A 26,101-nucleotide genomic window follows, 5' to 3' on the forward strand; every position below is an offset into this window, starting at 1 on the left:
TGAAAATCCTTGGCCAACACTGAGATGTTCAACAGGTAAGTACTGGGAGTAAAATAAAAGAACAAGAAACTGTTGAAAGGCCATCTCACTCCATCAGGATTAGTTCCAGACTTCGTCTGGCAGCCCATTAGGAGCTGTAAGAACAGAGGTGGATTGGAAAGGCCATGGCGGGAAGGGAAAATAAGGTGGAAAGAGGAAAACGTTAAAAAGACGCAAGTGTCATACAGCTAAGAAACAGACCCTTTGGCCATGCTGACAATCAGGTATCTGTCTGTATTAATCCCATTTACTAGCACTTGACCCATAGCCTTATTAGTGAGGTGTTGTGTTACTGTTAGTTATAAGGGAAAAGTTATTGTCAGTGGACATCCATTTAGGGAGCAGATCATTTCTGATGGCAATTTCTCGGTTACCATATTGAGCTGTAGATATACGGGCACCAGCAGTTCCTAACTCAACAGTAAAAGGAGGCATTGACTGTCTTTCCATAGTTATTATTGCAAATTCCAATCCAGTTTTTTTTAAATGCTATTTTTAATGTTTATTTTACAGGATGAATGCATCTCAATGTCACTAAATGGCAAAAAACATTTTGAAACTGACACACATTTGGATGAACAGCACATGGTAAAAGCTTCAGGAGAAGATGAAAAATTAGTCCCTGGCACATCAACTTTATTTCCCCCCAAAGGGTTACTCAAACGACCAGACTATCATCCATTATATGTATTTGTAAGTAGTAAGTGCAAAAATTCCATTATAGCTTAAAATACCTTTCCTATATTTTACTGGCACTGAAACATCATTGCATGATACCCTAACAGCATTAATGCAAGGTTCCCAGTGCAGTGTTGTTAGGTTATCTTGTGTAAATATGCACCCTGTCAGTTCCTCCAGCAATTTGTGTGTTTTGTGTCAGTTTTTGTACATTTTGTTGTGTTAATCTATTGCAAGCCCTCACAACTGTGACCTCAGTAGCGATCCGCTAAAGGGACATCTCCGCAATACAAGCAATGCTCTTCATACTACTGGAGAATATCTCCATTTCAACAATATATGCTGCAATAATAGCAGAGGTTCCCAGGAGCTTGGAGGGATCTGGACAGGGTGGAGGAGAACAAATCTGCAGGCAGCCTGTTCTTTGTGCAATGGGGTCACAGAGATCCTCAAGGATTACAGCTGTTTCCCTGAGAAATCTCTGTAAGGGTTAATACCAAATAAGTTCTGTCTGTGAATGCTTATACTTTGGAGATGACCACAGTTCAGTACAATCCCCATGCTGGCTTTGCCCACAGCTCTGGGCTGAAGAAAAGGTAAATGAATTTTTTCTTGCGTAGGAACTTGGGTGATCTCCACAATGCAGCAGTGAGCAGCAAAATGGAAGAAGTGGCATAGATCAACAGTAGCAGCCTTGAATGATCCTTTGGCTAGGAAGCTGAGAATTAACTACTACCTTGACCTTTGAGGGCAAAGCAGTTCAGGCACAAGCTTGCATTTCAGGTTGCAGGAGGCCACGGATCTCAGTGAGACTATTTTGGTGAAGCCTAACCTGCATTGACAGTGACTGGATATTAGATAGCCTGATAGTATTGTTACCGGATTATTGTCCTAATGATGCAAATTTAGACTGCATTATGGCAATTAAATTTAATTAACTATTAATTGAAAGATCTACATTTGTAATGATGACCATGAAACTGTCAGATTGTGTAAAAATACACCCAGATTGTTCATGTCCTTTGAGGATAGAATTCCATTGTCCTTTTCAAATCTGATCTAACTCCAGAACAATGTCTATGAGGCTACTTTGTAGCATATGAATGTTCTTAGAAATGGTTCAGTCATGCCAAATATCTATGAAAGCGATTAAGGGATGGATAATAAATGCTGGCCACATCCTGTGAATCCTAGTGAAGCCTTGTCCTGTGAATAAATTTGAAAAAAGACAACACAAGATGAAAATGTATTGAACGTTTGGTATGTAATGAATAAATTAGCAGAGGAAAACTTTGAAAGGGACCCAGGAATCATAATGGAGCTTCATTGTCTAGATAAAATAGCAAAGCGATAAGTAAACTTTAGTTGAATATTGAAATACATATCTAGATAGGTAGAAAACAGGTTAGTTTTAAATTTAACCACAAAATCCCACTCCTGTCTGCCTAGAATTATCGACAGGTAATTGAAAGAACTATCCACAGGAATGAAAACTTAACCTTAAGAGCAGCACTTTCCATGGAAGTAAAACTTGACAAAATGTTGATATTCCAATGCTGAGGAAACTGAGTGATTTATCGATAGTGACCTGAAGAGAATACTTTTATAAGATTTGCTTGAAATATTAATATTTGTGCAAATCTTGTAAATTAAGGGTGAAACATCAACAATGTACACAGCTGGAAATGGAAAGTGCACTGCTTGCTTCCATGCTTGTTTGAATTTCATAGATAGCTCCCACCTGGACAGTGAGCCTAGTTACGAGGAGGTGGTATTTATTGCCCTGTTACAGTAACAAGGGAAGCAATCATTTAAAGTCAAGTGGCATTTTGTCCAATGAGGTAAAATGTTCATCTTGTAAAGAGAACCTCTGCATGACCAAAACCCACTATAATGCAGACTTATGATTTTCCACATTTTTTCACAACAGCCTAAATGTTCTAATCATGGTCTAAATTTGGTCCTGGGACCTGTCAATTCAAGGTCTTGATGGAAGTGTCTGATCTCTCTTCACAGAATTCATACTTATGAAGCATTTCTGCACACTGAAATTTCTATTCCATAGTTCTGCAGAAAATTGTTGTTTGAATATTTATGATGTTCCCTATTCTTAGCTTGTTAACACATATCCTTCAACAACAGCTAATTTATGGATTTTTTAGGATGATACCTGGAAGTGGATGAAAATGCAGGGGACAAGTAATGAAATATTGCCAAGGTCCAATACAGAACGTAGGGCAGAGGATAATCATTAGTAGGGAAACTGCAGGCTGAAAGAGGGGACACCCAAAGAGTGCTGGGAACTATGAAGTCTGCAACATGCTGGTAAACTCCTTCATGCAGTTAAATCACAATTTTCCCGTTTGGTGTGGTTTGCTGTGGATAATATTCTGGATGAAGGAAAAAGTATAGAAAATTAAATCAAGATTTCATTCAATAATATCTATAATCTTTAACCCTATCTTTTGCTAGAACCTTGTTCCTGATCTTTGTGCATTTAAGACGCCTCTTTCGTTCGCTGAAACAGATCTGGAATTTCACCTTTGTCCTCTGCCGAGATATGTCATAGACAGCAAAGATGGAAGTAATTTTGCAAGCACACAGAAGAAATTTCTTGATCGTGATGTAAGGAGCTGTGATCATTTGCTTTTTTTTAAATTAAAATTTCAATCTCACTATTTTATCTAATATTATCCTATCAAATTAAACAAAGGAAAAAAGAAAATCAAGTCTTCTTATATTCGTGAGACCACTTAAGGAGTGTGGAATTAAGATAGCTGGAAGGCTATTCAAGGGTAGCTTCCTATAATGGAAGCACCTCCTCCAACCTTGTCTACTGCATTCGCTGCCCCCAATTTGGCCTCCTCTACATCGGGGAGACCAAGCACAGACTAGGTGACCAGTTTGCAGTGCACCTACTCTCTGTCTGCAATGGCCATGCTGAGTTCCTGGCTGCATGCCATTTTAAACTCCTTTTCCCATTTGCACACCAACTTCCAGTCCTCGGCCTTCTCCATTGCCAGGGTGAGGCCCACACAAACCCAGGAGATGAACACTACCTATTCCACCTGCTTAGTATACAACTCAATGATATGAACATTGAATTTTCCAATTCCAGGTTACCTTACCCTCTCTCTGTCTCTCTGATTCACCTCCAGTCCTCCTGCTTTTGTTCACTTTCCCATACCCACCTCCAGCCCCTCATCAACCATTTTCATTCCCCCCTCCCCCTTTTGGTTTCATCCACCTACTACCCACATCCTTCGCCATCCATATCGACTCCCACATCTGGTTCAATCTGCCCTCCATCTCTCCCTTAACGGCTCCTATTATCACCTTCTTTACTTACCAAATTCCAGAACTTGCAGCTTTTGTGTCCGCGCTTTTCATCCTCCAACCTCTGTATCCACCTTTGCCCTCCCCTACCCTCACCTGACTCCATCTGCCTCTTTTGTTTTTCCCTTGTCTGCTTCCACCTATCACCTACCTGTATCTGACTTTCAACTCCCCCCCTCCTCCTCCTCCTCCCATACTTGACTCCTACCTATCATCCATCACCCCTTCTTAGTCCACCTATCACCTACCAGCCCTTGAATCACCCCTCCCCCCTCTCCACTATATACTGGCTATCTTCCCTCCCCGTTCTCAGTCCTAATGCAGGGTCTCGATCCAAAATGTTGACAATTCCTCTCCTTGCTCAGGTGCTACTCAACATGCTGGCTTCCTCCAGGAATTTATTTTCTCACTCCAGGTTCCAGCATCTGTAGTTTCTTGTGTCATCAAAAGAATCCCAGTCATTTCATTGATGTTCGTTAGAAAAAGACACTGTCCCAATCTGATATTAGGTGGGGATAGTGTGAAGAGAAACAAAGGACTGCAGATGCTGGAATCTAGATGAAAAACACTATGGTGCTGGAGGAACTCAGCAGGCCAGGCAGCATCTGTGGAGAAAAACAGGCGGTCAACGTTTTGGGTCAGCACCCTTCTTCAGGACTGCGGGGATAGGGTGAAGGATAGTAACATTTGAAAGAGCTATCCTGCAGACAAGTCAAGTAAGGACCAAACAAATTGATGAGTTGTGGATATAAGTGTGACTGTCAGCCACTTTCTCAGATACATAAGGAATGGAATGGTCAGCACTGAATCTGGACCTTGTGAAGTTCTATGATGTGAAGTTAAATATGAGCAAAAATGCCTCCTGTTTGATCACCACATTTTTCCTCTTATTACAGCTTTGGTCAAGACATAGACTAAAAGCTGAATTGCAGAGATGACAGAATTCTAGACACTTAATTACCTTGATGTCAAGAGAGCATACAACAAAATCTGATGTCAAGAAACCCTGGTTAAATTGAAATCGAAGAGTGAATTGGGGAGATTTTCTACCATCTGAAGTCATATCTAGTACAAAAGAAACTGGCTACAATTGTGTAGCTCATTCATTTCAACCTTTGAATAATGCACTGTTTCCTCAGGAAGAATTCCAAGGTCAACAATTATTAGTTGCTTCATCAGTAACCTTAATTCTTGCAGAAATGCAGACATTTACTTCTGATTTGAATGCAGGTGCAGAGAGCAGGAGATGTGCGGATGCTTGTGGGTAATCTATATAGGTGGCAGTTCTGGTAATCAAAGTAGTTAATAAGGCATATAAAATTCTGGGTTTAAAACTTGGGAGACATAAATACAAAATCCAGGGAATTATGCAAAATTTCGATAAAACACTGGTCCCAACATGTGTATTATGTACAATTCTGGACACCACTTCAGGAAAGACAAGATTTTTTTTTGAAAATGATACAACAGGGATTCATCAGAATGGCTCCAGGTATGAAGGATAACAGATATATTGGTAGACTCAAAACTCAGAGTCTTCTCCTTGCCTAGAAGTATTTTCAATACATTTCTACATTTTGATGGAATTAAGTTTACAGATGCACAATCACCTTCTTGAAGGAAATTAGAAATGTGTTGGCCTTAGTAGCAATGACTATATCCCATGTTTGAAAGTTTAAAAATGAAACTTGGTGATTTTTGTATTATCTGTTAATTCTAGTTCTCATTTCTTGTTTGTCCACCCTATCGTATTTACAAAGGGTAGCTCCATTAGCTGCAGATTGGCAGTTGGAAGGCTGCTGTGATCCCTTTCAAAACACTAGAATAGCTTTGGTTCTTGAGGGATTAGATTCAGATGGTAGCATTGTGTTGTTGGCCAGGTCAAGGTAACATGACACAGTTGACAAAAGCAGAGCAGGAAAGCCTTTAACTTCCTAACCAGTTTGAAGATTAATCAGAAGCTTACTAACCTAGAAACAAATTTATAGTAGTCCTTTTACAGGAATAAAAGGAGTGAGGTGACAAAATAGATATTGGAAAGTATGGCTACATTAGTGGACTCTTGATGGTTTCATTTACCCAGAACACATGAAAATATTTGTTGCCGTATATGGAATTTACAAACATATGAATTAGGAGCAGGAATAGGCTACTGAGGCCCTCAAGCCTGTTTCACTATTCAATAGGTCATGGCTGATCAAAATGTAACTTCAGTTCTGCATTCTTCTGTCCTCAAGGATCTACTTCTGCCTTTGTAATATTTGAAAATGCTGCTGTCACCACCCTTTGAGAAAGAGAGTTCCTAAACTTACAACCCTCCTAAGAGGAAAAAGTCTGATATTTTTAAATATGTATCATTGATTCCACATTCTCCCACAACATGAGCCACCTATATCCCTTTACACAGATGCTACTTGACCAGCTGAATTTTTCCAGCATTTCCTTTCTTTCCAGATTTCCAGAATCTGCATTTGTTTTTCATTTTCATAAATCAGCCAGTAATGCTGGTTTGTATGGTTCAATTACTTACTGACAAAATTTCTGATTGCCTGAGTTATACAAATCAGGAATGTAGTATCTTTCTTAAAAAAAACACTAGTTCAAACATTAAATAGATTTCTTGGCATATCAATAATGAACAAATAATACAACACAATTTGGAGTTTAATTACTGTTTACCTTTATTTATGTCATCACGTTAATTCTGAATAGCGAATCTAAATAATGTATTATCAATCCTATTAACTATTGTTCTTTTTCATACAGGAGATAATTAAAGGTTTAATGAATTGGAAGAAGTTTCCTTCTGCTGCTCTTAAGTCCTTAACTACCACTGACTTTCTAACCAGCACGTGGGTGCCACGATGGTATGTATTATTAGGACTGTCGATGGTAGGAGTTGACTGCAACTTTGCAATTTACAAGAAGTGACACCAAAAGAAATGTATATTTATGAGTTTATTTATGCAAAATTTTGTGTGGTTACATTCTTTTAACCCTGAAGCAAATGCTCTTTTGTCTACTGAAGTTAGTATGAAGGATTCCAAGTTACTTTTTTGATGAACAGTGCATTTTGGGCACATGCTAAGCAGCACTGTACAAGGGGCCTCCACTGGTTTGTCCATGTATGTCATTTCATGCAAAGATTGTATGTTTAAGTAGCATTAATTGCAATCAATTTTCACTTTAGAGCACATTTTTAGCCCATTAAGTGACTTATACTGAGCCCATTAGTGACATATGCTGAGCTTTTGCTTTTCAGCTTGCTGGTGGGATCTTGTAAAGACATGTCTGTCGTCCTGAAGCTTCTGTGAACTAGCTCATTCACACTGTCCAGACAGTTTTGTGGCCAATTCTCTGAGCTGTTTGTCATCAAAGTTTGTGAAAGTCCCATTGTTCTAAGATGCTGATGGACATGGCAGTGTTACAGTAAAAGCTTTCATTGTGCTACTCATGATGGATTGTCTTCCACTAGCCCTGGACTCAAAATATCTTTCCCTTTGGGGAAACTCCATTCTGGTCTGGTTCTCTGATCAGCCTCTTACTTTGCTTTGCATGTCTGTTTCTCAACCTGATAGTGGTCACCACATGCATTCTACCCTTGTATTCTGCTGCCATTGTGATACAATACCTGCTTCAGCTTATTCTTGTAATGACAAAGAAGGATGCCATCCAGCTAATTGGCTCCATGGCAGCTCCCAGGAGAACAATATCAGAATCAGGTTTATTATCACCGATGTATGTCGCGAAATTTGTTGTAAAGGCATAAGACGTAAAGGCATAAAAATTACTATAAGTTTTACAAAAATAAATAAATCGTGCAAAAGTGGAATAACGAGGTAGTGTTCATGGATTCATGGACCATTCAGAAATCTGATGGCGAAGGGGAAGAAGCTGTTCCTGAAACATTAAGTATGGGTCTTCAGGCTCCTGTACCTCCTCCCTGATGGTAGTAACATGAAGAGGACATGTCCCGAGTGGTGAGGGTCCTTAATGATGGATGCTATCTTCTTGAGGCACCACTTCTTGAAGATGTCCTTGCTGGCGGGAAGGGTTATGCCCATGATGAAGTTGACTGAGTTTACAACCCTGTGCAGCCTCTTTCGATCCTGTGCATTGGAGCCTCCATACCAGGCAGTGATGCAACCAGTCAGAATGCTCTCCACTGTACATCCATAGAAATTTGCAAGAGTCTTTGGTGACATACAAAATCTCCTCAAAGTCCTAATGAAGTAGAGACGCTGGCGTGCCTGCTGCATGACTGCATCAATGTGTTGGGCCCAAAATAGATCCTCTGAGATGTTGATGCCCAGGAACTTGAAGCTGCTCACCCTTTCCACCGCTGACCCCTCAGTGAAGACTAGCGTCTTTTACAATTAGTCCCATTCCCTCTCTCCATATTTCTCAGTTTTCCTGCCATTTACTCTCTCTCACACTTGCCCAACAACTCCCTTTTGATTCTTTTTACCGTTAGCCCACTCTAAAAAGTAGTTTAAGTGGCCAATTAACCTGCCAGTGTATCTGGGATGTGAAAGGAAACCAGAGCACCCAGGGGAAAACCGTGCAGCCCTGGAGAGAATTCCGCATAAATAGCGCCCAAGGTTATGCTTGAACTTGGGACCCTAGAGCTGTGAGCCAGCAGCACCAACAGTGTGGCATGGTGCAGTGCAAACACAAAAGGACAAAGAAAAACAAAACTGCAATTCTGAACTATAAGCAACGTGGTAGAAATATTCAGTGGGCCAGGCAGCATTCATAGAGCAAGAACTAATCAATGTTTCATGTCAATGATCTGATAAAAACTCATTGACCTCAAATGTAAACATTTCTCTGTCTACAGATGTTGCCTGACCCACCGAGCATCTCAAGTACCCTTTGCCTTTATATGAGGGGATAAAGGGTTGTAGGTCTGCTTAAGCATTAGTGTAGGGCTTGATGTTAACAGGATTTGTAAGTCCATTAATAAGAAGTGTTATTTTGTGAGTGGAGGTAGACTGGAGCACCCTAGCCATTATTTCAAACCCCCCCCCCCCCCACCACTTGCATTGTTTTCTTGCTGAGTCTCCTTGCATGGATGCCTGACACTTTCACCAAAATGATAATTTTTCTTGTGGTAAACCTGGTCAGGGATTGTTAAACTTATTTCAGTATAGGAAGGGGGCTTGAATATTAACTGCCATCGCATTCTGTTGCTATGTCTCATTGAAAGAAAATGAGAGAGAAAACTGGACCTTCACTGAGAGCCAAGGAGAGTGAGGCATCTACTACAGACTAAAAATAAATTCCCTATTCAGCACAAGCTCATTGGAAGCTAGCAGCTAAATAGTTTTGCTGAAGTGATTTTTGTTCAAATGATGACCGAATGTGGACAGTGGCCCTGTAGTTTCTGATGGTGAGAAATAAGAAATGGTGAAAAATGGTACTGAAAGTGCGATATTTCAAGGGTGAAATGAGAGTTACTGTTCTTGGCATTTACACAACTTGTGACTCGGGCATCGAGGAGCCCCAAGAGAAACTAAAATCAATGGATATCAAGGGGAAAACAAATGGATATGGTTGTTGGAGGTCAATACTCCCAGCCTCAGGACATCACTGCAGAAATTCCTAAGGGCGACATTCCTAGGTCAACCACCTTCATCAAGGATCACAGGTGGGGATGTTCGCTCATGGTTGCACATTTCAAACAAGCAGTCCATACCTGTGTACAGCAGGGCCTGGACAGCATTTGGTCAAGGACATGAGTGCCAAGTAATGTTCAAGTCACAGGGATACCAGGCAGTGACTATCAGCCACAGGAGAGAGTTGAATCACCTATCCTTGACATTCAATAAATAGCATTACCATCGCCGTACCTCTACAATAAATAGCCGTGGGGTTGCCATTACCCAGAGGCTTAGCTGAACCAGCCACAAAAATACTTTGGTTATGAGTGTGGTTCAAAGGCTAGCATCCATGACTCACTTTCTGGCACTCCACCCTCTGTGGACTATGATGGAATATCTCCACTTGCCTGGATTAGTGCAGCTCCAACAATTTTCTGAAACCATCCAGAACAAGTCAAATTATTTGATTGGCATCTCATCAACTACCCTGGGTTTTCATTCTCCCTGCCATGAGGCACAGTGCACTGGAGTTGCTTGTGTGAGTTGTTCTTACAGCTTTTTCCCAAGTCCAGAATTTCTGCACTCAAGGGTAGCAGGGTAACACCACCAAATGCAGATTCGCCTCTGAGCAGTAACCATCCTGGAACTCCTTCCGTGACAGAACTGTGAGAGTGCTGTTCATCATTACGTTATCAGGGACGATTGGAAAAAGGCAGTGAATATTAGCTTTGGTAGCATTGCCTGGATCCTGAAAAAATGAATGAGTAAAGCTTTTTATTTCAGCTGTTTCTGTCTTTTATTATTTGAGGTATTTAGAAAAGGTTGGCAGTCTTTTAACAGAATGAACTGTCAGAAGACCATAAGTTTGGCCCAGGTCCTAGGGCTCCAGTTTCTATTGCTGAAGGATCAGTTTTACTTCATGGGATGACTGCAGAAGTTAGGCCTCCATTTTGATGGGAGCTGTGCAGCTGCAAATGGTAAGTGCTGCCACAGAACTAGACTGCTCAAAATGGTTAAAGCACCCAGAAAGGCACAGATCACCTGGAGTCTCTACAATACGAGCATTTGGAGACCAAGCACAAATATCTGAAGAGGCACAAACGTTCCAAACAACCCATCCACCTGTTCCTTCAAGTACCACATACCTGTGGTGAAATGGGGATCCCTCAAAGGACTCATCAGTCACCTCAAATACCACAAAAAAAGAGTGAAAGCAAATCATCCTCAATTCTGAGGGACTGGCTGAAAAGAGAAGTGTAGTTAGTATCTTTAATATGTAGTTGTCATATGGTACATTAGGCATGCTTCTTCCTTCAAGGCACCATAAAAATGAAAATTGTACTATTTTAAATTTCTGTTATTGTTTATAATCTGTCTTCTTTAAAAGCTTGGATTGGACTTATTCTCAATTATCTCTTTGGACTAACTAAATATCTTTAAGCATAGGATGTCCTAAAGGAAGCAGATAAATTTACTAGTTCTGGTTTATACAAGAATAATTCATTATGGGGAATTTGGGATTATGAGAACTGAGATCATTTGAACAAGCATTTGATTTTACCAGGTTTAAGCTTATAGTCATTTTTGGCTTAATTACATTTAGAAACCCTTACAGCCATTAGAAATTTTAGCAATTCTTATGTCCTCGCAATGAAGATAATACTGTTTAAAGCACCATGCACTCCATTTAACCATATTTTTAAATGTTATAATTAGATGTAACTGCAAATTACTTATTATCTTTATCTTAAAAAGCTGCTTTTTTACAATTTATCTATTACATTCTGCATTACAGTTTGAATGAAATATTTAATCCAAGGTTCTTCCCTCTCATCAAGACTTAGTTAATTGAGTTCAGCTAAGGTATCTGCAAAATTCACCGTTAGTTCAGCACCCTGGATTTCCATAGACTGTCCACCATCTCACCCAACTGCCATGTACCCTAAATGAGATGAATTAGAATTTCCTTCCAGTTCAGTAGTCACCAGTTCCCAGTTAGCTAATATGATTCAAACTGATATGGTGCAACGTTTCCACTTTTCCACCTTCATTATTATTAGTATTTTACTCAAATAGAGTGAAATACTTCAAATTATCTGAAGTAGCTACAAATTTAATAAACAGTTAAAGGCAGCCACACTGGCAGCATTCCACCAGAATTTATAAAAAGTATTCAAAAGTAATGATCTGACATTTTTATTTTCACTGCTCTGGCCACAGTGATTTTAATGCCATTTTTAGCAGCCAACTTGGAGACAATTCTGAATACTAGTATTTATGAAATCATTTTACACTACATTAGAAACTACTGCAGCAAACTATGCATCACTGCATTTTAGCATGTCTGATTACTTAATATATTGTTTGTCTAGGAATGATCCATTTTCATTGGATATGCTTCCTGTTGATGTTCCTTTGCAATTGGATCATAAAGTAGATGAAAACAAGGAAAACGTAACCATGGAAAGGTACATTTTAAAATATACAGTTTTACATTTATGCATTCTATTAATTGACATATGAGCAAAATAATCCTTTGGATCTTCATATATGCCATGAGTAAATGGGAAAATTGGTCATATACACAATTAGCCAACATAGAATAAATGGCATGAGTTCATTAGAAGAAATTGCAGAAGGTACTTTCTTTAAAGGAAACTATCAGACAGCAAAGACACTTACTGACATTTCCAACATAATGCCACCACCAGTCTCATCTTCCCTGCCCCTCACTTTTCAGCATTCCAAAGGGACATTTCACTCTGGATCACTTGGATTTGTCTCCCATCTTCACCTGTACATGTTCCCAGAGCACCTTCCCATTCAACCACAGATGATACAACACCTACCTTTTTATTTCTTCTCTTCCTTCCATCCAAAGCCACAAACACACTTTTCCGCTGAAGTTTGCACCTTACTCATATTCCTTTTAATTTAGTGTGCTGTATTGACTACTCAGATTGTGAACTGCTCTGGAGGAGAATGAGCACAGTGTGGGTGACAGCTTTGCAGAACACATCCAGTGTGACCCTAAACATTCAGTCATATGTCACTTTAGTTCTCCGTCCCTCTCCCACTGAGCTCTCAATCCTTATTCTCCTACAATTTTCCAATAAAACTTAATGCAGTTTGGGAAGTAGCACCTTGTCGTTTGACAAGGCACATTACAGCTGCTAGTCTGTGCAAAGAGTTCATTAACTTCATTGACCTCAGAAAATAAACAACTCCAGTCTTTATATTTCAAAATTCTGACATTTGCAATGTCTTGGTTTGGCAATTTCAGTTTATGACGTTTACAAGTTACCAAAAAAGATTGAAGTGCCAAAAGCAGTGAAAAGCCTAAATCTTCCGATGACTGTTCTTGTCCTTAACCTGATAGTTAAAGTACAAATGAAAATTGAAATGGAATAAAATTAGACCTGTATTGCATTCATTTAAAAAAATGGTGTTTGCAATAATTGTTGAATTTTGCATCATAGTCCTGAAGAAGTGGTATTAACACCAGAAATGTTGGAAGCCGAATTCACAATGATTCAAAGTTCATTATCAGAGAATCCAAAATTTGAAGCAGAACAAGAGGATGAGTAAGTATTCGCCCACATTGATTTCTTTCATCTTTCTTAGCTACATACAATGTTTGAGGTTATATTCAGTTTTGGCAGGCTGGTAAATTAGCAGTATTGGAATGATCTCCCATTCACAATGTTAATGGAAAGGAAAGCTGGTATCCATGAATAATAGGCATATTATAAAAACTTGGTAAAATGAATCTCATTAACTTTGTGCAAGTCTTATCTATGCCTTTTCAGAAGATCAAGAAGTTGAATAGAAATCCCAGGGAAAGAATAGCTGTTGTCCATGCATATGCCAATCAAAAAGAGCCTGCTAATGTTATCACTGCTTGTTACTGAGCTGTGATGAGAAGTTTGCCATGAAGAAAACACAGAGGTATATTCAGATTGAGTGGGTAAGAGATTGGCAGATGATATTAAAGGAAATCAAGGCATATGGGTATCAGACAGGAAAGTGAATGAGTTGGGGGGTTAGTGAATGGCAGAGCAGGCTCAGGAGGCCATTTGCTCTATTCTTACTTCTATTTCTTATGCCTTTGTGATTGAATGATAACCGTGACTAGTAATCTAGAGAAACTGCACAAAGAGACAACTAGATGGTAATGTTACAAAAGATATCAGCAAAGTTGGCTGAGCTGCCAATCAAATTAAGTTAATCACACCAAGCAGATCAGGGTACAAAGTGGCCAGTTTTTAATTAATATTTACGAAGCACACAACAATGAATAGAAAATATACACATGATTCCTCCATAAATAATGTTATATAAAACATAAAAATGCGAAATATTTATGTGGAGGGGAGTATTGCAATACATATATAACATTAGTTTTTTTAGTTCCAGTGAGTTTCACAGCAGTATTTATAGCATAGTACACAATTTAAATCTCACTTAGGCCTCTTTTAAAATAAGATCATAAACATTATGCATTCATTTCTCTTTGTAGTGTAGAAGGTTGCACTGTCGGAGGAGGGATAAAGTATTGACAGTGGATTTGGAATGAAAGTATACATAGACAGAAATTCTAAAATTGTAATGAAGTGACTGATATTCACTGCTAAAAAATCTGTGCTCTACTGCCTGGCTTCCTTAAATAAATCATCAATATAGGTTGTGTCTGAATAACTAGATTTAATTTGTCAGAGATAACTTGGAAAGTTGATGAGGGTGGTACATTTAATGTAACAAAAATTTGAGCATGATTCAGCTTGGCAAGGTGTCAACAACAAATTCCATTTGTAAAGCACATTTAATGCAGCAAAATGTTTCCAGGTGCTTTCCAGAAGCACTTAAGACAAAAATTGATAGTGATTCATATGTTAGAGCAAATCACATAGGTTTTGTTATGTTGACCACAGGGCCGACAAGAATTCGCACCAACATTTCATAAATTCAAGCTATTCGCAATAATAATTGTTACTTTAACATTTATTTTACTTTTTAGTAACTTATTTTTTTACTTATTCATTTATCTATTTTAAAATCAATTTTTGAAACAATTCTATCACTTATTTCTATCTAGGAAGGACAGATTAAAGAGGAGGAATAAACAGGAAATTATGATTCTTTAAATGGTATTGAAAGGAACATTAATTACCTATTTATTTTTCCCCCAGTAAGCCCATAAAGCCAAAATCTTCACAAATATTGACTCCTGTTCAACCGACTCCAAGGTAAATATAACATAAACACTCTGTAACCAATTATTGCTTCTTTGAAATATCTAAGAACTTCACATGCTGTTGTTATATTTTTTAATAGCATTTAGCCAATACAACAATGAAAACTGAGCCCTTGCATCAATGGTTGTTTCACTTGTAAAATGGGAGATACAGCATTTAATCATCTGTGGTCAGGAAATTATAAGCAGTAAATCATTTTTATTGCTGATATAAAAAAAGAACTAATAGCTTGCAATTTTAACATCAAAAGAATTAAAGAAAATCATTGCAAAAACAGCTCATATTTAAGGATCTTAGTAAGTCATAATTAACTTGTAAAATTGCTAAAATTCATATAACAAGCAAAGGATTGAAAAATACATTTTGTTTTATTAATGAATATCATTACTTAGTATCTGAACAGATGCAAAAAATGGTTAAATCAACTGACAAAAAAACCTATTACATACTTTAAAGAAGAAATCTGTGGATGCTGGGTACAGGACCACACAAAAATCAGCTGGTTGTCTATCAATGGCTGATGACTAAGGTGTTCTCTTTCAGGAGCAATTGAACAGGGAATAAAAGTCAATTTGCAGTATTCTAAAGCACTTTTTAGGAAATAAAATTTTGTAGGTACAAATTTAAGTTTATTTTGTGAAGTAGTTGAATCATGCCAAGCAATGTACCTCATTTTCTTCACCAAGTATGAGGGAGAAACCAAGGATTTATTAATTATGTTATATGCATTACTATATTTCAAAAGAAGATTTCTATTTATAAATATTGTTCAATGTCTATGATAAGGATAAACCAGAGAAATGACAAAATTTTTGCCCTGTTATCTGATTAGATTCAAAGTTCAATATTTACAGGCTTTGAGAACGCATAGTGTCAGATATAGTCAAATTTTATTTCATCACATTTGGGAAATGTGGCTTTATGATAAAATTTACCCAGTGGCTTCATTGTCTCTCACCTTAATCCAAAGGGAAGAGCAGCAGAAAGCAAGAGGAAATTTATTTAAATGATTGTGCATGCCATTTTTATGGGTTTCTGTTAATGATGGATAACTGAAACCCATATAAGTGTCTATAACATATACTGCAGATACGTGTAATCATAACATGCTTGTCCTTTGCAAAAGTTTTGTGAACATAAGCTGTCAACCAAGCTCTATTATTTTATACAAATGCACCACAAATAGAGTAATTTAAACAAGGACAGCATGTTTGAAATTGATAAACTTTCATTCAGATAAATCAAGAGAATTGGTTCAGTGTTCAACATTGTTATGCATCCAGTATTTTCTTAATTCATTCTGTTAGCATGCTGTAAGCTCCTTAATTTAAAGAGGCAACACCTTAAAATTCCCTCTTAAATTCTGTCAATTTTTTATGGTAACGGCAAAAATTCCAGCTATTTGTTGGGTGTTCCACCATTCTTCCACTAAAGCTGCCATGGGAAATTGGGACCCCCCCCTCCCCCACCATGGAAATTCCTCTTTCTTGGAATGTGACCATTGCTGGTAAGGCTGGCATTTAATGCCTATCCTTAATTACCATTGTATGGGGGGTGGTTAGCTGCCTTTTGACCTTCTGCAGTCCACATCTTGTCGGAACACCAGGGTGCTTCAGGATTTAGTGACAGTGAAAGTCCAATGATAAATTTTCAAGTCAGCCTGGTGTGTGGCTTTAAGGGAATTAGTGCATCTTGTGCATAGATTCTACTCCACTTCCTCTGTTCTCACCTGTGCTAACCAGTGATCATATTTTCAGGGAAGTAAGAGAACAACTTTTGGAGAATTCTCTACAAGTACAGAACAACCGGCTGGGATCAGATTTTCAAATCCGAATGGAGCACCTAAAACGTTTAAGTATCAACAAGATGTTGCTTCTAAACTGAAATTGACATTCAGTACTACATTGCAGTTTCAAAAAGACATGTGTGCTGCTTGGTACACAACCATTTTAATACTTACAATCACTTTTTTTTTAAAGTTGCTCAAAGTAAAATTATCTATCTATGGAATATTGACACTGTGCCATTATTATGTACTAGAAATTCTATGTGCCCACATTGGAATACATTTAGAGTGAACTGTTGTATATAACGTCAAAACTAGAATTAAATTCACAAATTCTTCATTATTGTGATGATGTTCTGCATTTCAGTTGTATTCATTTTAAAGGTAATAAACTGTACTCAAGGAATTATTTCTGCATGGCTTTTTTATGGTGAATGTTTTCCAATCTCCCACTGTAGCTCTAGCAAAAAACTGATGGAATGTTAAAGGAAATGAGAAATAAGCCTGCATACAAAAAAAATCAATTGATTGAGGATATTATTGGTGCCCTCTTTTTCTGAATCTGAAACTTTGCCTCTTTGTAGTAGATAGTAGTATTAGGTCAAAATATTAATGTTTAATTTATCCATAACTCTAGGTCCTAAGGTATCACATCAAGTAAACGTGCTTCTATTTAGTGTAACCTAATGACTGACCTCATTATACTCCTCCTAATACTGGGAACAAAGTCCACTACAGGTTGGCATAAATCTTTATTTTTTTATAAATTCACTGGTATTCCCTGAGAATAATGCACACTAATTTCTTGCTAATTTTCATACTTGATGTTTCATGTAATGCAGGTGGCTTTGTCAATCTATCTGTGTTGTATTTTGTGGATTAATTTCATTTATTTTCTGGCTTTAGCTTTGAAAGGAGGCAAAATTAAGTCTTCATTCATCAATAGTGCATGTACACCACTCCAGTGTGGTGACTGACAAATTTTATGAGGTAAACCATTCTACCTCAAGATGGTACAAATGCATGGAACTCTTGTGACTTACATTGTGGAAGACAGCAGTTCTTATGAAATAGCTGTTTACTATTTGACAGTACTTCCCTCTTTCAATCTGAGTCATAAAACTGCATACAATACTCGTTACTCAAGTGCAGTTTAGCCAGTATTTTGCAAAGTTGCAAAATAACGACTCAACTTTTATATTCTATGCCCTGACCTATGAAGGTAAACATACCATATGCCTTCTTCACCACCCTATTAACCTGGGTTGTCACTTTCAAGGAACAATGGATTGAACCACAAGGTCCCTCTGTTCATCAACATTCTTTAGCACCCTACTATTTACTATATATGTCCTACCCCTATTTGACTTCCCAAAATGCATCACCTTGCACTTGTCAGGACTGAATTCCATCTGCCAATGATCTGTCCAACTTTCCAACTAATGTATATCCTGCTGTAGCCTTAGACCCTCCTCACTATCCACAACACCACCAACTTTTGTGTTATCTGCAAACTTACTTAACATACCTTCCACATTCACAGCCAAATCATTAATATATATCACAAACAACTAGGATCCCAGCACTGATCCTTGCAGTACACCACTCATCACAGACTGCCAATCAGAAAAGTATCCTTCCACCACTACCACTGCCTTCTTTCACCTAGCCGATTTTGGAAACAATTAGCCATCAGTCCTTGGATCCCATCTACCTTTCTGGACCAGCCAACCATGTCTTGTCAAATCCTCCATCTTGACAATGTCTACTGCCCTGCCTTCATGAATCTTCTTAGTTACTTCCTCAAAAAAACTTAATCAGATTAGTGAGGCAGGATTACCCCTTCACAAAGCCTTGTTGTCTATCCCTGATCAGTCCCTGCCTTTCTAAATGTACATAAATCCTATCCCTTAGGATTTTCTCAACAATTTCCCTACCATTGACCTAAGGCTCACCGGCCTGTATTACCTGGCATATTCTGGCTTTCCTTCTTAAATAGAGGAATATTAGCTTATCCTCCAGTTTTCTGGTACCACACCTGCAAAAATCTCTGTCAGGACTTCAGCCCCTGCTTCTCATTGCAAACTGGGATAGCTCATCCAGCCCTGGATATTTATCAATCCTCATACATCCCATGACATCTAACATCTCCTCCTTCTTGATACTGACCTGCTCCAGATTAACTACATACCCCTCCCTGAACTCACTATCTTCGACATCCTTCTCCTTGGTGAATACGGATGAGATGTATTCATTTAGGACTCGCCCACATTGCCTGGCTTCACACATACTGTAGATTACCCCTTTGCTCCCTAGGGGGGCCCACTCTTTCCCTAACTACCCTCTAGCTGTTTTTCCTGATATACTTATAAAATTACTTTATAACTTGCTAAACAGAAAAATATACAGGATTACAGGGCAAAGGACAGGATTAAGTAAATAACTCTTTCAAAGTGCCCAGTCATTACGGGCTGAATTCCCTTCATTTGAGCTGTATGATTCCATGAGTTCAGCTAATTGATCCTAATTTGTGTGCAACACTCATTGTGTCATGGCACAGGAGATGCATTATACAGCGTTATACAGAATCTTCCTTGAATTATTTTTCATAATTTGATGAAATATTGAACAAATATTACCTCATTCACATCATTCATTATTGTGGCATTTAATGGCAGGATCTGTTTACATCACAATATTTCCTATCATCTAATATTTTTCTTTTCATTATAATTAATTAAGTTAAAATAAGGTGCTCATAGCAATGTACTTTGCCACTGAAATCTAATGAAGCAATTCATGTATAACGTGCTTTGGGGTGTTTGTTCTTCAAATGAATTTTAAAAGGTAAAAATAGGTACAATGATTATAACATAATGTCTAATTCTACAATGAAAGTACTTAATGGAAGTGTCATCTACACTTAGGGTATAAAAGCTTTCTTTATCTGAAACAGGCACAGCAGATTTCTCAGATACAAATGATACAAATAGAAATGAAGTCACTTTACCATTGTCATGTCAAACTATTAATAAGTGTGATAAATTGTGTTTTTTACAATGGCTCTGCGATTTGGTTGACTTTTCTGTAGTTGTTATTTATTTTCTTCTGAAATGATCTATCTGGCTAGGGAATAATTTGCTTCCATTCCAGTTCTAGGGCTTCTGTGGTGGCTGATGAGGTTAAAGTGAGACTTGCAGGCTCTGCTATAGAAGAGTTAGAGGTGCTTGGGAGGCATTTGATGGGTGAGTGGACAGTTTGGGAGCTGGTACTCTCCTGTTGTTTACCATGGGCTCCTGTGTGCTCCTGATGAATGGATTCAAAGTAATCTATGCACTCTCAAATGCCTTTCCATTTTGAATAGTCATACGCTAAGGATGTTAAACTTTTAAAAAGATGTTTTGAGAATATAATTAAGTTGTTTCCTCTGTCCACCAGATTAGCTCTTGCTGTGACAGAACTCAAAACAAAGGGTCTATTTTGGGAGTTTGGTGTTGGGATTGCGAACAATGTGACTTGCCCATCAGAGATGACTGGTAAAATTACGGTCTCAAAGCTGAAGATGTTGGCTTGGGAGATGATGCTGATGTTGATTTGCTTACCTTTCCAGTGGATTTGAAGGAGTTTGTGCAAACATTGTAGATGGTATCTCTACAGTGCTTTGAGGTGCCTGGTATAGGTAGCACCTGACTCAGAAGCACATAGTTGAACAGGGATCACTACTGCCTGGTAATCCAAGAGTTTGGTTCTCCGCAGGGTAGACCCTTAGGTGTTTGGGTTGTCAGATCACCTTGACGGAACTGGACTATGTACATGTTATGAGTTGCTAGACTTCTTTACTGATTTTCTGTAACATCGACTTTCCAGTGCCTGTAGAGCGGTTTTATTTTTACCTTGAGAGATGGAGCTTCAATCAAAGGGCACTTTGCATTGCGATTAATTAACTGGCAGATCTCCATTCTCATCAAACTTATCCTGGTACTTTTGTTAGAAAGTTCAAGGGATTTCTCCCAGGTGCTAATTATGGTGGACTTCAGGGCAGTCCTGACACTGTGGACACACTGACTCCTGCTTGGTCAGGAGTGGTCAGGTTCCCGGGCACTGTCTGAGGAGAGCTAAATTTAGGACTTTGAGAGGAGCTTCAACATTGATTTTCACAGGGCAACATTTTTGTTACTGCTAGTGTGTTTAGGACCAGGCTGATGGAGATGATAGAGTAGATTAGGTGATGGTCAGTCCAACAGCCATTGGCACTTGTCATGATGTGAATAATCCTTGCACTCTCTAGCTTGGATGATGTCATTCTGCCAGGTACCAATGCTGGATATGAAGTCTTAGAACATGGAACACTACAGCACTGGGCAGGCCATTTGGCCCACAATGTTGTGCCGATCTTGATGCCAATTTATACTAAATGTCCTCCCCCTGTGTATCATCCACATCCCTCCATTTGCTTCATTCATGTGTCTATCTGAAAGCCTCTTAAACTCCACCAAACTGCCTGATTCCACTAGTACCCCTGGTAGCCTATTCCAAGCACCCACCAATCTCTGTGTACAAAAAAAATGATGCTCATGTCGCCTTTAAACTTCCCCCCTCTAACTTTAAAAGCATGTCCTCTGGTGTTTGATATTTCCACCCTGGGGAAAGGATTCTGACTGTCTACTCTGTCTACACCTCTCATAATTTTAAATCCTCTTTCAGGTCTCCCCTCAGCCTCCAGCACTCTCGGAAGAACACAAAATCACAAGATCACAAGACAACGGAGCAAAAGTAGGCCATTCGGCCCATCGAGTCTGCTCCACTACCTCACCATGAGCTAAACTATTCTCCCATCTAGCCCCAATTCCTGGCCTTTTCCCCATATCCCTTGATACCTTGACTAATTAGATATGTATCAATCTCTTCCTTAAACACCCCCAATGATTGGGCCTCCACAGCTGTATGTGGCAAAGAATTCCAGAAATCGACAACCCTCTGGCTAAAGAAATTTCTCCTCATCTCTGTTTTAAATGGGTACCCTCTAATTCTAAGACTGTACCCTCTTGTTCTGGACTTGCCCACAAAGGGAAACAACTTAGCCACATCTACTCTGTCCATTCCTTTCAACATTCGAAATGTTTCTATGAGCTCCCCTCTCATTCTTCTATACTCCAATGAATACAGTCCAAGAGCCAACAAATGCTCCTCGTATGTAAGCCCTTGCATTCCGGGAATCATCCTCGTAAATCTTCTCTGAATCCTCTCCAACATCAGTACATCCTTTCTAGGATAAGGGGCCCAAAACTGCACACAGTATTCCAAATGAGTCTCACCAGTGTCCCATAGATCCTCATCAATACCTCCTTACTTTTATACACTATACCCCTCGAAATGAATGACAACGTAGCATTCACTTTCTTTACTGCCGATCCAACCTGGTGGTTAACCTTTAGGGTATCCTGCACGAGGACCCTGAAGTCCCTTTGCACTTCCAAATTTTGAATTTTCTCCCCATCTAGATAATAATCTGCCCATTTATTTCTTCTTCCAAAATGTACAACCGCACATTTCTCAACATTGTATTTCATCTGCCATTTCTTTGCCCGCTCTCCTAAACTGTCCAAGTCTCTCTGCAACCTTTCTGTTTCTTCAACACTTCCTGCTCCTCCACCTATCTTGGTGTCATCTGCAAACTTAGCCACAAAACCATTTAATCCATAATCTTAAATCATTGATATACAGTGTAAAAAGAAGCGGCCCCAACACCGACCCCTGCGGAACACTACTAGTAACCGGCAACAAACCAGAACAGGATCCCTTTATTCCCACCCTTTGTTTTCTGCCTATCAGCCAATGCTCCACCCATTCTAATATCTTTCCTGTAATTCCATGGGCTCTCATCTCATTAAGCAGCCTCTTACGCAGCACCTTGTCGAAGGCCTTTTGAAAATCTAAATACACAACATCTACAACCTCTCCCTTGTCCATCCTACTTGAGATTACCTCAGAAAATTCCAATAGGTTGGTCAGGCAGGATCTCCCCTTCATGAAACCATGCTGGCTTGGACCTATCTTGTCATGCACCTCCAGGTATCCCATAACCTTGTCCTTGAGGATCGACTCCAATAACTTTCCAACCACCGATGTCAGACTAATAGGCCTGTAATTTTCTTTTTGCTGCCTCCCTCCTTTCTTAAACAGCGGAACTACATTTGCGACCTTCCAGTCCTCCAGAACCATGCCAGAGTCTATTGATTCCTGGAAAATCATTTCCAATGCCTCCACAATCTCTAAAGCCACCTCCTTCAGAACCCGTGGGTGCACTTCATCCGGTCTGGGAGACTTATCTGGCCTTAGTCCATTTAGCTTCCCAAGCATCCTCTCTCTAGTAATCTTGACAGTACTCAGTTCTATTCCCTGAGACCCCTGACTATCAGGTATATTGCTGATGTCTTCCACAATGAAGACTGATGCAAAATACTCATTTAGTTCTTCTGCCATCTCCTTGTTACCCATTATAATTTCTCCAGCATCATTTTCAATCGGTCCTATATCTACCTGTGTCTCTCTTTTACTCTCCATATATTTAAAAAAATTCTTAGGATCCTTTTGTATGTTATTTGCCAACTTCCTTTCATAATTAATCTTTTCTTTCCTAATGACTTTCTTAGTTTCTTTCTGTAAGTTTTTAAAAGTTTCCCAGTCCTCTGTTTTCCCACTAATTTTTGCTTCCTTATATGCCCTCCCTTCTGCCTTTAATTTTAGCCTTAACCTCTCTCATTAGCCATATTTGTGCCATTTTTCCATTCATAATTTTTTTTTGGAATACGTCTATCCTGCACTTTCCTCATTTCTTGTAGAAATTTAATCCATTTCTGCTCTGCCGTCCCTCAATCTAGTTTACTTTTCCAATCAATTTGGGCCAGTTCCTCTCTCATGCCACTGTAATTTCCTTTGTTCCACTGAAATATTGACACATCTGATATCAGCTTCTCCTTTTCAAATTTGAAACTGAACTCAATCATATTATGATCACTACTTCCTAAGGGTTCCTTTACCTTTAGTTCCCTAATCACCTCAGGTTCATTACGCAGCACCCAATCCAAAACAGCCAATCCCCTGGTGGGCTTATCAACAAGCTGCTCCAAAAAGCCATCCCGTAGGCATTCTACAAACTCCCTCTCCTGAGATCCAGTACCTTCCTGACTTTCCCAATCCACTTTCATGTTAAAATCCCCCATAATTATCTTGACATTGTCTTCCTGACATGCTTTTCCTATTTCCAGCTGTAACTTGTAGTCCACATCCCGGCTGCTGTTTGGGGACCTGTATATAACTGCTATTAGGGTCCTTTTACCCTTGCCATTTCTTAACTCAACCCATAAGGATTCTACCTCCTCTGATCCTATGTCCCTTTTTTCTAGTGATTTAATATCGTTGCTTACCATCAGGGCCACGCCTCCTCCTCTACCTGCCTATCTTTCCTATACACTGTGTACCCTTGGACATTCAGCTCCCAATCACATCCGTCATTAAGCCATGACTCAGTGATGGCCACAATGTCATGTATTTTAATCTGTAGCTGTACAACAAGGTCATCCACTTTATTTCTAATGCTACGTGCATTTAAGTACAGTACATTTAGACCAGTACCTGTTACCAATTTTGCTGTATTTCTGTTGCACAGCAAATTATCCTGTCTTTTCACCTGCCTGTCCCTCTTGCCATCTTTGCTGCACACTATCTTTGACTTGTTTCTATTTTCCATTTCCTCATCCCTAACACCCTGGTTTCCTTCCCCCTGCCAACTTAGTTTGTCCAACCTTTCCTTAATACCCTCTAATACCCTCCAATACAGGCAACATCCTGGTAAACCTCCTGCACCCTCTCCACTGTATCCACACCTTTCCTATAATGGGGCAACCAGAACTGCATACAATACTCTGACTAAAGTTTTATATTGCTGCAGCATGACTTCCTTACTCTTACACTCAACACCCCTACCAATGAAGGCAAGCATTCCATACACCTTCCTTTACCACCCTATCCACTTGCGTAGCCACTTTCAGTGAACTATGGACCCAAGATCCCTCTATACCTTAATAGCATTAAGGGTTCTACCATAATTGTATATTTTCTCCTTTTATTTGACCTCCCAAAGTACAACATCTCACACTTGCCTGGATTAAACTCCATCTGCCACTTTTCTGCCCATATCTGTAACTGATCTATGTCCCACTGTATCCTTTGATAGTCCTTTACACTGTACACAACTCCACCAATATTGGTGTCATCCGCAAACTTGCTAAACGACCCATCTACATTTTCATCCAAGTCATTGATAAATATCACAAACAACAGCAGTCCCAGCACGGATCCATGCGGAACACCACTGGGCACGGCCTTCCAGCTAGAATAACAGCTTTCTGTCTTCTATGACAGGCACGGCAGTGTAGCGGTTAGCGTAACTCTTTACAGCGCCAATGACCCGGGTTTAATTCCTGCCGCTGTCTGTAAGTTTGTACATTTTCCCTGTGTCTGCGTGGGTTTCCTCCAGGTGCTCCGGTTTCCTCCCACATTCCAAAGACGTACAGGTTAGGAAGTTGTGGGCATGCTATGTTGGCGCCAGAAGCGTGGTGATACTTATGGGCTGCCCCCCAGAACACTATGCAAAAAATGCATTTCACTGTGTGTTTCAATGTGCATGTGACTAATAAAGATCTTATCTTATCTTATCTTATGATCGAGCCAGTTCCGAATCCAAACTTACAATTCACCCTGGATCCCATGCATCTTTATGTTCTGAATCAACCTACCGTGAGGGACCTTATCAAATGTCAACTTCGTTTGTCCATGTCCATGTAGATAACGTCCACTGCCTTACCCTCATCAAGCTCCTTTGTCACCTCCTCAAAAAACTGAATCAAGTTTGTAAGACATGACCTACCCTGCACAAAGCCAAGCTGACTGTCCCTCAGCAGGCCATGCCTTTCCAAATGTGCATAAATCCTATTCCTCAGTATCCTCTCCAATAGCTTCCCTACCACTGACATGAGGCTCACTGGCCTACAATGACCTGGATTATCCCTTGTGCTTGTCTCTCTGATGAATCACAGTCTTTGCAATGTCAGGAGTTAGCTTTCCTTATTCCTTCCTTTCAATTCACACCGTGCCAGAAAATTATGTCGTTTCAGATCCTGACATTGAAGTCAGCCAGGGGAATTGGTTTGTTTTCTCAGATGCAGGCCAGGCTTTTTCAGGATTGGAGTAGAAATCCTTCTTGGCCACATCGATAACTTCTGGGGTAGTGGCATATGCACCAATGTGGGCGGCACTGTAATGTAGCGGTTAGCATAACGCTATTACAGTGCCAGCGACCCAGGTTCAATTCCGGCCGCTGTCTATAAGGAGCTGATATGTTC

At 39.4% G+C, this 26,101-nt stretch overlaps 1 protein-coding gene across 1 annotated transcript; it reads left to right on the top strand.

Moving 5' to 3' along the window:
• Positions 1 to 16,980, top strand: LOC127575088 (cilia- and flagella-associated protein 221-like). Its single transcript, XM_052024739.1, has 8 exons — positions 1 to 35; positions 553 to 732; positions 3,190 to 3,342; positions 6,820 to 6,920; positions 12,029 to 12,124; positions 13,136 to 13,240; positions 14,846 to 14,902; positions 16,669 to 16,980. Exons 2-8 carry the CDS (start codon positions 568 to 570, stop codon positions 16,793 to 16,795), a joined length of 804 nt encoding a protein of 267 aa, XP_051880699.1. The 5' UTR covers positions 1 to 35; positions 553 to 567; the 3' UTR covers positions 16,796 to 16,980.
• The last annotated feature ends 9,121 nt before the right edge of the window (positions 16,981 to 26,101 follow it).

This window comes from Pristis pectinata, chromosome 1 (genome assembly GCF_009764475.1).
Source record: "Pristis pectinata isolate sPriPec2 chromosome 1, sPriPec2.1.pri, whole genome shotgun sequence".
NCBI lineage: Eukaryota > Metazoa > Chordata > Chondrichthyes > Rhinopristiformes > Pristidae > Pristis > Pristis pectinata.

What these genes read in the sequence shown, in the direction of transcription:
- LOC127575088 (XM_052024739.1), top strand. Translation starts at nt 568, where the DNA reads ATGTCACTAAATGGCAAAAAACATTTTGAAACTGACACACATTTGGAT. An exon ending in AGAAATTTCTTGATCGTGAT is followed by an intron (nt 3,343 to 6,819) that starts GTAAGGAGCTGT and finishes TTTTTCATACAG; the next exon opens with GAGATAATTAAAGGTTTAAT. An exon ending in GAAGCAGAACAAGAGGATGA is followed by an intron (nt 13,241 to 14,845) that starts GTAAGTATTCGC and finishes TTTTTCCCCCAG; the next exon opens with TAAGCCCATAAAGCCAAAAT.